Source organism: Daucus carota, chromosome 9, assembly GCF_001625215.2.
Source record: "Daucus carota subsp. sativus chromosome 9, DH1 v3.0, whole genome shotgun sequence".
Lineage (NCBI taxonomy): Eukaryota > Viridiplantae > Streptophyta > Magnoliopsida > Apiales > Apiaceae > Daucus > Daucus carota.
This window is the reverse complement of record NC_030389.2, coordinates 11,581,769-11,597,713: the sequence shown is the minus strand read 5'-3', so window position 1 is coordinate 11,597,713 and position 15,945 is coordinate 11,581,769. Positions and strand designations below refer to the sequence as shown.

The 15,945-nt window shown below is 36.7% G+C and overlaps 1 protein-coding gene and 1 pseudogene across 1 annotated transcript; one reads left to right on the top strand and one right to left on the bottom strand.

The window, feature by feature from the left end:
* The first annotated feature begins 1,312 nt into the window (after nt 1-1,312).
* Nucleotides 1,313-4,950, top strand: LOC108201269 (uncharacterized). The gene is made up of 8 exons (XM_064084133.1): nt 1,313-1,366; nt 1,490-1,542; nt 1,759-1,823; nt 1,969-2,047; nt 4,062-4,188; nt 4,274-4,340; nt 4,517-4,704; nt 4,818-4,950. The coding sequence occupies exons 1-8, from the start codon at nt 1,328-1,330 to the stop codon at nt 4,941-4,943; spliced, it is 744 nt and encodes a 247-aa protein (XP_063940203.1). The 5' UTR covers nt 1,313-1,327; the 3' UTR covers nt 4,944-4,950.
* Nucleotides 4,924-8,329, bottom strand: LOC108201268 (probable carboxylesterase 12; annotated as a pseudogene).
* Nucleotides 8,330-15,945: the final 7,616 nt, after the last annotated feature.

The following is a 15,945-nucleotide window of genomic DNA, read 5'->3' as shown; positions in this document are numbered from 1 at the left end:
TTGCTGTCCTTTCTTATAAATTACTGTGCATTTTCCAAATTTTTTTATTTAAAAGTCAAGGTCGAAACTCGCATGTAATATCGGTTAATTTCACTCCGTCATTGCTTCACAGTATCAAATTTGAAGCTATCTTGGTCTGTCATATCATACACAATAGGAGAAAAGATGGAAAGTGAGCACAGTTATGCAGAGCAGCTTTTCGTGCGGAAATATTAACACAGATATAGATACCCCATATTTCTAACCACAACTATTTAGAACCAAACCAAATTATATCTTATATTTGATTAAATATAGTTGAAATATAGTTTTGGTTCCCAAACCAAACCAAATCCATATTATTCATCCAAAACCAAACTAAATCCATATTCTGCCAGGTCATTATATATATATATATATATATATATATATATATATATATATCGAGTCCAAATATGAGGTCGAAAATGACATTTGAAAACTGTAACTTGAAATCAGGATTTGTAGTTGCATATATGGTTGCATATGCAACCACAGTATTTTTGGAAAATATTTTCAAAAAGGTAGTATTTTTGAAAATATTTTAGACAAGGTAGTACTTTTGAAAATAAGATTGGAGAAGGTAGTATTTTTGAAAATAAGATTGAAAAAACAGTATACAAGATAATTCCCCATGATCTTTTCGGAAAGTCTAAAACATTCAATTATTTATCAAAAGAATATATGAATTTTAGGAGAAATATGAACAAGCACAAGTCACATATAAGAACTTAAAACACTATTAAAAAAAAAATGAAGAAGATGATAAGAGGTATGCGAATCAGTGAGAATGAAAGGTGGGGTTGCGGTGACTTGAAGTTGAAGGAGCCAATTAGGCGCGAGACAGAGAGAGAGGCTCGCGCAGTGAAAACTGAACAAGTAGTATTGTTTGCGCACGTGACTAACTCATAATCTACTTACTATATATTAGTATTTAGTATAATCTATATCTATAATATATTAAATAATATACATATCATGGCCAAAAATTATAAATAATATATATAATATATAATATATATAATATATTATTCGGATTTTTTTCGGGTTTCGGGTTTGGATCGGGTTCGAATCGGTTTTGGATTTCGGGTCGGATTTCGATACAGAATACCTAATATCCAAATCCAAATCCAAACTCGTCCGGGTCTAAAAATCAAATCAAAATCCAAATCCAAAATATCGGGTTCGGTAAAATTAATTCTGGTCAAAACGGTCGGATATCCATTGGGATCGGCTTTTTCTGCCATCCCTACCTACCACATATACTTAAACACTGACCCTAAATTCTCCCGTCGACTGCTGCTTCTCAATGCTAAGAACCCTAACTCGCCTCTGTTCGAAATTAGAGGTAATGTATATACTACTCGACTAGCTACTTCAATTAGCTCGATCTTATAACTACTCGTGATTATATATACACCACTCGCATGTTTGTAATCTCATTTGTTTAAGATGCTGTTTGGTACTATAGGCTAGAGGCTCAAAAACTCGAAACTACAGCTCAAAGGCTCGATTACTAAGTGGGTAAGCTCCGATTGGTATGTAAATAGTAAAACTGAATTATATTGAATCGAACCCTAATTTTTTAATTGCTTTTTTTTATATGCATTTGAAATTATGGTTTGTATGTACACATCAAGTTAGTACAGATTTGGAGTTTGTAGTTAGGGATTTGATTTGATACAACTCCAAAAGGGACTATCAACAATAATCGATTTGTCTCAGATTGTCTTGATTCAGGAGGCTGAAATTCTCAGATTCTTCATCTTGGATTACTAGACAACCTGAATTTGGACCCTCAAGAGGTAATGAGAGATCGATGTTCTGGATTATTCAGATAATGAGAGCGAGGCCTGGTTAGCACCAGTGCAGAGTATATTATTGAATCAACTGGTGTCTACTAACAAAGACAAGGGTGATGCACATCTGAAGGTGTGCTACTTGTTTCAGGAATCGGAGTGTCGAAGCTCTTGCTGCTGTTGCTCTGGTTTAGGCTATTCGCGAGGCGCAAGAACCTAGAACACTTCAGGTACTTTTTGTATGTAATATTTTTTTCGTTGTGTAATGTTTTAGTTATACAGTATACTAGCTTATACCCTTATGTTCGGCTATTATATTTTAGTACAGATAGATAGGAGGGGAATTAGGACTCAGACTATTCATCTTGGTTAGGAGGGGAAGATTCAGTAGCGTTCATAAATTGATTATTTGAATGTGAGGAGTTTATGATGTGAACTTAATTGATTTATTTGTTTGCCGAGGTTATTCTTGACTTGAGATTCTAGAATTTACATTCTTGTAGTCATAAGTGATCCTTAAAATAATCCCGCCATCTTAGTTATCGTGCTTTCTGGTTCATTTAGCGGGAATATTAACCCACCTATCTTCCTGGGTATTATTAATTGCATTGAACCATATTGTCTGATGGCCTCTATTGCTGTATTAAAACTATCATAGTTCACTGCATTTAATGGAATACAAGGGTCATACATCCACCTTGCAGAAGTTGTACAAGTTCTGGCTCTTAATTCTTTCATTATAGCGTCGTTATCAACTTCCCATCCAACATCCTTATCTGCCCCTTGAGCCTTTCATTATAGTTTAACCAAGAACATTAATTTAGAGCAATCTATTCAGACAGCAAATTTAGAATTCAGGTACAAAAATAGTTAGCATGATCTTTTTCTTACGGCATTGGTGCTGGTCTGCTTGATAAAGGGGAAAAAAGTTGTGTTAAGTTTATGCATGATTTACATTTACATTCGTGCTGCTACTTAGGTTTTAGTGTTATGTACATAAACTTCATGTTCTGAACAGAGTTCTGGTACGCGTTCTGTGGCACTGTAAGTCTGTAACACATGGTCTTTTGTTTAACCTTTTGTCTTGAAATTTAAAAGGGATGTACTCCTTTGTTAGATGCAGGCCTAACCTCAGTAGAATCTCGTTTGAGACTTTGTACTAAGGTTGCATGGCTTAAGCCAGAAGGTCTATGCACCCGATGGATCTATTTTGTTGATAAGTAGCCATTTGCTTCTAGGGCTGATAAGTAGCCATTTTGTTTTACTCTTAATTAATGTCCACTAGTTCAAGTCTTATGAGCCAAATTCCTTAAAGAAAGTAATCTTGATTTGTTATTTTGGTTGGCAGAACTATATTTCTCTGCCTTGGTTAGCTTTCATGCTGACTAGACTTTTAAAAATATATTCATGTAATCTTTACCACCACATCGTGCATCATACTAAACTATTATGAATGCATAAGTGGTAACATTCTAGTTAAACTACTAAAATTCCTTCCGTTTTATGTCTTAAAAGTTATACTCCCATAATTGTACACCCACCTTTACAAATTATATGTGCAAAAGTGGATGTATTCTAATATAGTTGAGTATATATAAAATTGCTGGTTATCCTTCAATCACGAAAAAAGTTGCAAAAATAAATCTTAATAGAAATATTAAACTAATAAGTAATAACCATAGCTAAGAAACCTAGATTAATTAAGTGTATTCATTAGTATGTTAGATTAGATAAATTAATTAGGATCAAAGAATAAATACATAACTGAAGTTCATTTGAGATTTTTTTTAATTACAAGCAAGAATGTAAGCTAAAGTTCTTTCTTTCAGAACTGAAGTTCAGTAACCTGAGATATTTTTTACAAAATAACCATATGTTGTAAAGAATATCTAATGTTGTAAAGAGTAACCTGTGATGTTAATGGCTATAGACATCAGTTATTAGCTGATGTAAGCAAAAAATTCAAGCGATGTCTTTGTGGGCGATGTTAAAGACATTAAGTTTTAACATCAGTTATTAACTGATGTAAATGAGTATAACAGACATCATTCAAGCTTACAGAACTGATGTTAAAGAGTATGATATACATCATTTAGGATGTACAGAACCGATGTTAAATCCAATAATAGACATCAGTTATTAACTGATGTTAAAGGTAGGTACCTTTAACATCGCCCACAGTAACATCAGTTACAATTCTCTGGGACATCAGTTTTTAACTGATATGTATTAGCAAATTTCTAGTAGTGTTCCAACGGAGCATCTTGCTGATAAAGAGAATGACGGCTCCACAAGTGGCTCACATTTGGATGCTTTGTTGAGTGGCATAACTGGAGACTATAATTCTTCCTTCGGAAATGTGAAAGGAAAGGCAAGAATAATTTTTCTTATACATATGTATATTTAAGTTTACCAATGTCCTTGCTCCATTTGATCATGCTTTATTTTCTTTACAGAAAGGCGACACAGGCTCTTTGATGGAGAACTCAGATGCTTTTCTTTCTCAAGCTACAACTGTAACTGGTAAGCACCAGACCATTACATTCCAGGTGTATACCTCTTACTTCATTAGGTAATTGCTACAAGTTGTAATGGAAGAAAATGATATGTCTCTTTTAATCTTACATGACATAATCGGAAGAACATGTTCAACATCATTTCCTTCAACTCTAAAGCTTCAATTTTTATTATTTGTTCAGAGACAGAAACCACCTATGTTGACTCGTCCAGGAATGAAGAAGTTATATTAGACAGTGCACGTGATACTTCTGTAGATCATGGAATGCAGCGATTCAATACTTCCAGTTTTTGCTTAGATTATGAACTTCCCGCTTCTCTTGATACCTTCCATGAGGAATTCACTTCAAATACAGATGGATATTTTCAAGTTGAGAATGAGTACTTTGAAATTGAGGATTGATATATAACCTTTATTACTGATGATTTTATGATATTATACATCTTACTGATTATGTTGTTTGGCTTATTGACTTGGTGCAGGTGGGGAATACTTCTCCTTTTCTAGAAACTCAAAATATTACGACCGAGTTCACTTCTAGGACTGGTGTGTGCAACATAATTACAATCACTAAACACGAACTCACTTTTATTTCCCTTCGTTTATGAATGAGGCGATTGACCTAACCAAGGACACAGCATTCTGATTTGTGGGATAAAACAGATGAAATACATGATCCTCATCTTTTGATTCCACAAATTCAACTTTTCCTCCCCACCCACTCTTTTCCAGCAATTCTTTGTAATACACTCCCCTATGCTTCAAACCATCTTTCTCAGCCACAAATACAATGACTCTCTTGCACCCCAGGTTCGAGATCTTCGGGTCTGAACCTGGATCAATCAGAGGGTCATCCAAGCCCCTGCTACCTGGATTGACAAAAAGCCACAACTTCTCCATAGAGGCTCTACTCCGCGGGTCGAGAGGTTCACCCCCCACGGCCTCCTTCCCCCAAAAATATGAATGCACCAGAACAATCCCTTCAACTTGCACACCATCTGAATTTTCTGACCCGGCAAGCATGGCCATGTTATGTGCTATGTTAGCCCCCGCGCTGTCACCACCAAAAAACACTCTTTGAAAATCAGCGTACTTATTCAGCCACGGTTCTTGACCCTTTCCTGAGGAATGAGAAGCCGCCCATACTATGGCAGCCCATGAGTCTTCGTACGCGATGGGGAGTGGATGTTCAGGGGCTCTGCGGTAATCCACAGAGAAAACCATAATGTTGGCCTCAGCTACAAGGTTGTTGAGAAAACAGTGGTAGAGCGGAGAAAAGGCCGTTTCAATAACAAAAGCACCTCCGTGAAAATAAACAAAAAGTGGAAGTTTTTCATCAGTGTTTACGGATTTTGGCACGTAAAGTCTAGCAGAAATACCACACTATGTATTTATCATGACATCCTTGGATCGGACGCCTGTGACCGGATCAACTGATGCAGGGACTGTATGGTCCCCTACTAACCGCTCCACCTCGCCGCCTTTTAGGACTCGAAAAAAGGGGGAGAAGTCCTGGAGTATCTCATCAGTGGAACCCATGAGTGCTTGAGAGGGAACAATTAAGAGAAACAAACTTGAGATACAGGTGTGTTGCTAGCTAGCCTAGCAGGGCCTTTATAATTTCTTTTCCACAGAAAAACAAAGATGGATGTGATCACTACATAGTTCTCTTAACATTTAATAAAATATTGAGCGGTCCCTTTTGACTAAATTGGCCGATCAGAACCTTTTGCTCTTGTCTTCTCCAAGAAGAGGCCAAGGATTCAAGCTCTGTAGTGCATCTTCAACAAGACTTCAGAAAAATGCTTAAAGAATTTCGTCTTAGTGATACAAAGTTTTTTTTTAACGATTAGTCACAGTTTCATCAGGTCTATGTTAGTAGTAAGAGGTTGAAGATTCTACATGTGTCGTGTTAGCATTTAAATGACTAAACTTCACAGCTAATCTTGAGAAAGATACATATATAAACTAACAAATAACTCGTGCCCGCAAAATATTGTCTACATATAACTATCGATAACATTTCATTTGGAGGACCTGTTGCTGAACCCTCGATCGGTTGCTTGAACCTCAGTATTTGCATCTGGTAAATTTTAATGTATCCAATTTAATAGGAGTTCTCGAGTATCCGTGTCAGGCACTCTACACTCTGACACTTATTTTTGGCTAAAAGCATTTAAAAATTTTAAAATATTGTTGAGTCCGACAATCAGACACGTATGAGGTTTAGACACTTTCAGCCGAGTAAGGGTAACATAGCAGAACAATAATTATGTTGGTGTTTCAAGTTCTTGAAACTTGCCTCACTTTGCACCTTTGGGCCACATTTTTCATCTATAATCGTTTAGAGATAAATTTCGAGAGAAATAACTTTAAATCTCGATATTTTCCTGCATTTGTCCACTTCTGATTCTACAATACAGAACTAGCAGAGGTAGTAGTTGAGGGTGGTACTCCTTTGCTAACCTGATTTGTCAATTAGTAGTACATAAGGTTTAAAACACACCTCAGCCTCTCGCTATCATCTTCACGTTCACCTATGACCCTCGGCTAAAACTTTCAAAAATGCAAGAGGCAAGTGAGTTTGGACGTACTGGAGTTCAATTTTTCTTGTAAAAGGATCTGTCACTCAATCGGTGTTGCCTATATGTTTCTCTGTTTCGGGTTTACGGTAGATTCTAATTATTCGCTTTCTGAGAATCTGAATTCTGAGCTCTTAAATTTAATACTTTTACTTTATTTCCTCTTGTTTCTTTGGGTTAACCGGTCATGGTAAACATCAGCAGCAAAACTAGAATCTTCTGGAAAATGACCAAATCACGGCTCATCAAAGGGATGCACTTGAATATACGGCTCCGTCTTATTTCTAACCAGTTTGTTCAACCACTTTTCAAAACTAACCAGTTTTTTTTCGAGCTTTCAAAACTAACCAGTCTAAATCAACCGAGAAACAGCGACCTGAACGAAAAAAAATTTACAGCACGGGTCGCGCTTTGAAACAACGACCCAAACACAAAAAAACCCCATTGGGGTCGCGTTTTCAAACAGCGACCCAAGCTGGGTAAATGATCCCTGTCGTGTGCCCTAATTTCTTTAAAACAGCCCTAATTATAATATAATTTTCTTTAAAATAATATAATATTTTTTATAGTATTATATTATATAATGATATAATATAAAAAAATCATATAATTCTTATACATTATTTGTGATATATTTTATTTAAAAATAAAATCATTAATCGGATAATTCTTATACATTATATGTGATATTATATTTTATATTATTATATTATGTAATTATATAATATAATAATATAGATTGTAATATTTAAATATTTAAGCTCATATAGATTGTACTTAAAAGGTAATTCGCATTAAATAAACTTAAACGAAACAGAAGCATTACATAAACTGAAGGGAAATTACATATGATTAAAATGAGAACATGACATAAGTTCCCAATCCTGAGTGAGGTCCACAATATAGTCGGAACCATATCCTTCATCATCATCTTCATCGTCCTCAGCGTGAGCATCATCGTCTCCACCATCATCAGCAACACCGCCTTCCACTTCATCTTCAACATCATCATCGGCCCACGGGGTATGCATTTGCACTCGACGACACTGATAAGTTACATTGTCCACATCTCCCCACTCGGCCCAAAATGTGGCTTCCTGACTTCCCTCGAGTTTATCCTGCAGTGCGGCGCACTGTTCATCGATTTTAACCGCATAATACCTCCTACGAGAATCACCAAACGGGATATCCATCTCACCCATCTCACGATGGCGTTGAAAATAGAGTTTGTGACACCCATCTCACGATGGCGTTGAAAATAGAGTTTGTGAACTTCAGGGAATTTTCTGTTATGGATATCATCCTCCGCCTCCGTCATCACCCAATCTTTGCCCCTTCTAATTCTCCTATAAACATACCTGCAAATATAACGGAAGAGTTTGTTCCACTTCTTCACGTTCTTTTGATGTTCAACCTCGAGACGTCTCTCTTCTCTTGTCTCCTCTATCATTTTCTTGATGTCAAAGTCAGTGCGCATCCGTCCCAACGGTGGCCGAGTTTTCTTTTGTTGCACGACCGGTGGTGCCTTGCTTTTAGGAGCTGGTTTAGGTTGTTGGTTGCTTCGGTTGTTGCGCATCCCTCCCAACACAAGCTCCGGCTGTCTCCTATCTTGTTGCTGTTTGAGGCGTTTTTCGTAGTCGGGGGTCGTTGGTGCTTTCCCCTTATCCATTGGTGCCTTCCCCTTATCCATTTTCAGCTTAAGTGATGAGTGAATTTTGTGTTTGTTTAGTTGCTTGTATGTGTATCAACCATAATGAAGACCTATTTATAAGCGAATGGATTATCGTTTAGCTGAATATATTTAAAGGACTTGTCAATTTTGGAATTGACAAGTCCTTTAAATGAGCTGAATCTTTTCTTTCAATGCATGCTATGGTTTGGCAGTATGAAAACGTGGGTCTAATCTATAAAGTGAGAAACTTTGCACAGTCTAATCTTTACAGTGAGACACTTTACTTTTGCAGAACCTTTACTTTATGACCTACTGTACACCATGTGATCCTCTGCATTATCAGATACTACTTTTGCAGAACCTTTACTTTATGACCTACTGTACACCATGTGACCCTCTGCATTATCAGATACTACTGTTGATCATGTGAATATCAGCATTATGAGATACAACTGTTGATCATGTGAATATCAGCATTATGAGATACAACTGTTGATCATGTGAATATGAGCATTATTTCGTTGCAATGTTATGCTGTGCCTATAAATAGGTTCACATACAATATTGACAATGCACTCACAATCATAGAACTCGCACAAGAAATAGTTCAACATAAATCATGAGTTACACACCAGGTGATCTGTTTGTTGCCATGGGTAGGAAATGGTGGTGTGAGGAGAGTTTAGGTACTCTTTAAATCCTAATTTACGCTACTCCCCTGAGTCGATTACCACCATGTTGGATGAGTGGACGTGGCGTGTGCGTACGCTTGAAGTGTGCAGGGAACGTTGTGCACTAGCTGGGATTATTGGGCAATTTGGGGAGATGTTGACGCTGTGGATGATGAAGATGATTACGAAGAATATGGTTCCGACTATATTGTGGACATCACCAAGGATTGAGAAGTTATGTCATGTTCTCATTTTAATCATATGTAATTTCGTTTTAGTTTATGTAATGCTTCTGTTTCTTTTAAGTTTATATATTGCTTTAACACCATTACATTAAATTAATTAACGAGAATGGATTAACAACAATAAAAAACAAGGACTGAAAAGAAAAATACAGATTAACAATAAAAACTAGATCATGCACTGAAGCACAATATGTCATTACATGTGCTTTAAACCAAATTGCGACAAATTTAACAACACAACATTTAAATCACGAGAAAAGCCACAAACAGTACGATCATTAAACAAAGTAGTCCTACTACGGAAGTCAATGCCTTATGCATTTTCCTGCTTCTCTCCAGGATAATTGCATTCTCGAGTTCTTGCACCCTTGTCTCACAAGCGTGAAGAGTGTCCTGCAGATGTAGACGCTCATCATTCAATCAAGTAATTATAGCACCATCCTCCAAAGGCTCATCATCAATCCATTTGAAATAATAACAGCTATTTGCCTGCAGTGAAATATTTTACAGTTTTAAGCACAAAGAATGTAAACATATGCTGTATATTCCAAAACTTTACTTACAATTGGAGAACCGCAACAGTAAAATCTCTGAGCCATCATCTCATCATTCCAACAAGTTCGTATTTCAGCCCTCAAACCACAATTACAGACGTGGTTGCTTGATGCAACGAGAGAGCTTGAAGACAATGATATCATCGGAATTGTAACAAAATTATGTGTTTTATGTGTTTGTTTGGTTGAATGTATGTGTATCAACCACATATGGAGGCCTATTTATAGGCCAATGGAGTATTGTTCAGGTAAATATATTTCCGGATATGATAATAATTTTGGAATTGACAAGTCCTTTAACTGAGCATAATCTTTTCTTTACAGCCTTTCTTTTGCCAGTGTGTAATATCTTGTCCCGAATGCTTCTGTTTCCTTTAAGTTTATTTATTGCTTCAACACCATTACATTAAATTAATTAACGAAATTGGATTAACAATAAAAAACAAGGACTTGAAAGAAAAATACAGAGTAACAATAAAAAACAAGGACTAAAAAGGAAAATACAGATTAACAATTAAAAACAAGGACTGAAAAGGAAAATACAGATTAACAATTAAAAACAAGGACTGAAAAGAAAATGGCAATTAAATTACACAGTAGGGTCAACATTGTACAATGGACACCTTCTACTACGTCTAGTGTGTCCTTCTTGCTTGCAGCGGCCACATTTGTGACTTGTACGGGAACTGTCCATCTCCGTGCGTATTCTGACGGATTGACCCCTTTCTCCTCGTTTACGCCTTCTCTTTCGCAAGGCCTCATTCGGTACCACAGTTCCAAACATTCTCCATTGCACTGGCAAATCAATATCCCAATACCCAGTTGCTGGTAATGGATATATCATTGGCTCCCACAATTTCAGCAAAGTAGAGTTGTAGTGGAAGGGGTCAATCCACTGTTTCCAGTTTAAGTGATTGTGGTTGCAAGCAGCAATCAAATGTGAACACGGCAGGCGGTGGCAAGCCCATTTCCCCGCAAGTGCATGTACGCTGAGTTATGTCAACCACCCGCGTGTTCCCGCCCTTATTGCACCCTTTTACCATGTACCTTTGCGTCTTTACGGAGAACAAACCGGTTCCTCTATTAAATGTCTCGACCCGGTGTGTGTTAGCTTTGGCTGCAATATTCTCCAACTTATTTCTCGTCCTTAGACAAAGTTCATGACCCTCCCCAATGCCCTCAAGCACTGCGTTCCTCTCCTTATTGACCGTCCTAACAGTTTTATAAAACATGAATTCAATCATTGCGGTCACAGGTAGGTGCCGAGCCACGCGCACGTTACCATTAAAGCTCTCCGTGATGTTTGTGGTAGCTTGGCCGAAACGAGCGTGGCCTGTGTCATGACAAATAGTCCAGAGGGCTGGACTTATCCCTAGCAACCACCTCAAGCCTTGAGGCGAAAGCTCTCGAATCTTCTTCATGTAGGCATCATATTTCCTAATCTGTGGCGTATTGCCGGCTAGCCACATGTACATTTTAAGCTCCTTTCCCGGGAATGCCTTGGAGAAGTTGCTCCTAACATGATGGAGGCAGAATCTGTGATAGCCCATCGGCGGGGTAAAACCACTCGTTTTGTCATTCATTGCAGCAAGGATCCCCGTCGCACGGTCAGATATAATACAAACCCCCAATCTATCTCGGCATACATGTCTACGTAAAAGACGTAGAAACCAAGACCAATTTTCAGTTGTTTCCTCATCAACAAGGGCGAAGCATATGGGATATTGGTGGTTATTAGAGTCGACTCCCACCGTGACCAGCAATTTCCCATTATACTTTCCCTTAAGAAATGTACCATCAATGGAAATAACTGGCCGTACATACTGCCAACCATCAATCATTGCTTTTAGACACCAAAATGCACGAACAAATGTCGATTTACCCCTCTCTTTATGATGTGGAACAACCTCAACCACAACTATACTTCCGACATTTGTACTAGCAAGGAACCGAGGGAGCTCGTTGTAGGTTGTCTTCCAGCTTCCATAAACGCTTTCCATGGCGGCCATCTTCCCCCTCCATGCTTTCAAGTAACTAACCAAATGGTGGTACTCATCATTGACCATTGTGATGATGTTGCTTACCTTCAATTGAGGGGTCTGGGAGATCTGTTGAAACAAAATATATTAACATTAACGATGAATAATAAACGATAATATTTAGACATATAATGATATCCAAGGTTGTAGGACTTATGTAGGGAGCAAACACATAGCCAATCATTTTTGCTGAAATTTTGCGGTGGTCCTGCGTGGGTCTATCTAGTAGGCATGTGTGAATCTCTGGACATTTAGTTATTTGAAAAAGGCCGTGGGACTTCTTCTTCGCGGCCCTTAGCTTCCACTTGCAGTTTGAAACCACACATTTAACTTTGTAGACTTGCGTCGAGCTTTTCTCCATGATGAAATTTCGATCTGTACTTATGTGTGAATGTTTCATAGCAGCTATGAGCACTTCCTTGGTAGCAAATAGAGCTTCTTCGGTCAACTCATCGGTGGCGGGATCAAATCCGAGTGACATAACTGCGTCCTTGTTGGACACAATCACAGGCTCGTAATCCTGGGATCCAAACCATGCAGCTCTAGGTTCATGAATAGACAATGCCTGTGTTTGCAAGTGCATGTTTCCCTCTCTTTCTTCATCGGAATCAACCTCCGAGAAATCTTCACTTTCCGGAACATCCTCCTGTGATAGATTCCACTCCGAATCGTCACTGCTGCTTATGGCTCTTTCCGAGCCATACTCTTCATCATCCTCCTCGTTCTCCAGTGCAAGAGCTATAGCTACACCTCTTTTTGGGGTTTGACGAGCCGGTGATGGCTGTCTACCACTCAAATCGTCCTCGTCCACAACCTCTTCAACAACAAAACGACCCGTATTACTCGAGCCACCACCATACTCTCCAATCGTCCCGTAGTTGTAGCCGCTAGACCACCCTTGCATGCCTTGACTTTGTCCATAGTTTCCCCCATAATCGCCTCCAAAACTCCCACCGTAGTTTTCAACATAATTTGAAACTTGGCCACCTGCAGCGGTTTGTCCGGTTTGTCCATAGTTCCCCCCATACTCGCCTCCATAGTGTTGGCTGGGTTGAGCAATACTCTCGGCCTCGATAAACAATGATACGTCTCCACCCAAGTGAAATCTCTCGGGGATACTTAACATCCTACGAACATCGTCGTCCGATTTAACAGACTTCACAGAGAACCCCGACACGAGGTTACTAACCCCGATTCGAGGATATTTCACACTAAGCTTGACATCCCAATGATGCCTACTTATATGCATCAACCCGAACACCATATCTCGTAGTTCTTCAAGTGAGCTGCTCAATTTCACATACATCATTTCTTTCGGATCTAAGGTGTAGAGAACATCGTTATCTTATTTTATGATTTCACCTCCCCAGAAGAAATTAACGTTTACGTATCCGTCCATCTTTGTTTTGGTTTTTTTGAAGTGGTTTTGCTTTTGGTGGTTTTGGTGTTCTGATAGCTTGCCAATGAGGTTTTTTCAAGTGATGATGGTTTTGTGGATAGGCAACCACAAATGCTTCAGCTTTTAAGGACGAATTTCAAAGTTAACCACTGTGCTTCAATAGTGCATGCATTTTTTGTGTCCACTTATTGGTATGCAGTCAATCTATCAATGAGCAATAAAGTAAATCTTTTTGCTGCTGAATGAATGATTCTCTGGACAAGCTACTGCATAAATCCATTGATATTATTGCATGCTGCACCATGTGTTAAATGTGAGGGATGTGACCATACGAAAAAAGCTGATGCACACTGTTCAAAAACTCATAATTGCATGACTTTAAACGAGCTCATAATTGCAAACAGATGATGCACACTTTCAAAAAAATCATAATTGCAAACAGATGATTTGACCATACGTTTTAAATTTTTTTCACACTCTTTACAAAAATACATTAAATAATATACATATATACACACATATATATAACATATATATATAAATAAATATATATATATATATATATTTCAATCTTTAATTTATATATATATATATATATATATATATATATATTATTTACATTATATATTTTATATTATATAACCGTTAAATTAAATTGAGACTTTTAAGGACGAATTTCAAATGCTTCAGCTTTTAAGGACGAATTTCAAAGTTAACCACTGTGCTTCAATAGTGCATGCAATTTTTGTGTCCACTTATTGGGATGCAGTCAATCTATCAATGAGCAATAAAGTAAATTTTTTTGCTGCTGAATTAATGATTCTCTGGACTTTTTGCTGTTGCTGAATCAATGAGCAATAAAGCTACTGCATAAATCCATTGATATTATTGCATGCCGCACTATGTGTTAAATGTGAGGGATGTGACCATACGAAAAAAGCTGATGCACACTGTTTAAAAACTCATAATTGCATGACTTTAAACGAGCTCATAAGTGCAAACAGATGATGCACACTTTTCAAAAAATCATAATTGCAAACAGATGATTTGACCATACGTTTTAAATTTTTTTCACACTCTTTAGAAAAAATTATAAAATATAAATAATAATATAAAATATAAAATATCACAAATAATGTATCACTATATAATATAAAATATTTTAATATTATATCATTATATAAATAATATTATAAAATATTATAATATAAATAATATATAAGAATTTTCCGATTTTTGAATTTTTTTTTTAAAATAACCCATATGGGTCGCCCTTTGGAAAGGCGCCCCATATGGGCATAAAATCCTGTATGGGTCGCCCCTTACTGGAGTGGTTTTTGGTTTGGGTCGCCCTTTCTCAATGAATTAGATTGGTTAGTTTTGAAAACTCGAAAAAAAAACTGGTTAGTTTTGAAAAGTGGTTGAATAAAGTGGTTATAAATGATACGGAGCCTTGAATATACTATCATCTTTTCAATAAGATGATAATCACTTCATGTCAGTTAAAATTACAATCTTCCTATCAGTTGTTGGTTTCAGGACATTTAGTCATTACATGGTTTTGCAGAATGTACATTTGTAACGGTTATAATTTCATATTGGGAAAATAGATTTTTTTGCCATCCAACTTATTATTTGTTTAGAAACCTACCACTGAATTATAATTTTTTTCTTTTTTGCCACTAATGTTAGGTTCGGATTTTTTTTTTGTCACTAACGCTAGGTTCGGATTTGATTATTACCACTGAACTATAATTTTTTTCTTTTTTGCCACTAATGTTAGGTTCGGATTTTTTTTTGTCACTAACGCTAGGTTCGGATTTGATTATTAACACTATGTTATTCTATTTTTCGGACTATTGAAACGATATTTTTCGAAAATCTATTTTTCGGTAGTCTGCAATATAATGGTGATCTGTGTCTATATCTTTATATGTAGTACTCCATGTGTGTCCTAGGTAGTTTATCTTGGAGGACGAGAGTACGGATTTTTTTACTCAGAAAGGAAATCTCAAAATTAACTTATGGAACTATATTTATAAAAAGTGGGAACCTTAAAATACGTGACAAGTAGTGGTAAAAAACTGTAAAGTCAAGTGATACTATATTTTTGTGGAGTCCTAAAATAATTTATAAAACTAAATTTCTTACGTTCTTAAAATGCTTGTTAAACTCTCGTACTTCAAGATAAACTAGCTAGGGGACATATAGATGACTGTATATAATGTTATAGACACATATCATATCACCATAATATTGAAGACTACCACTATATTTTTATAATGCTAAAAAAATAACATATTGTTAATAATCAAATTAAAACATAACGTTAGTGACAAAAAAATCTAACGTTTTTTTGAGGAAAAAAAACCAACATTAAATTTTATTCAGAAAAAATAAAATAAAATAATTTTTGAAATTTTTCGGAGTCTCAAAATGTGTGTCCAA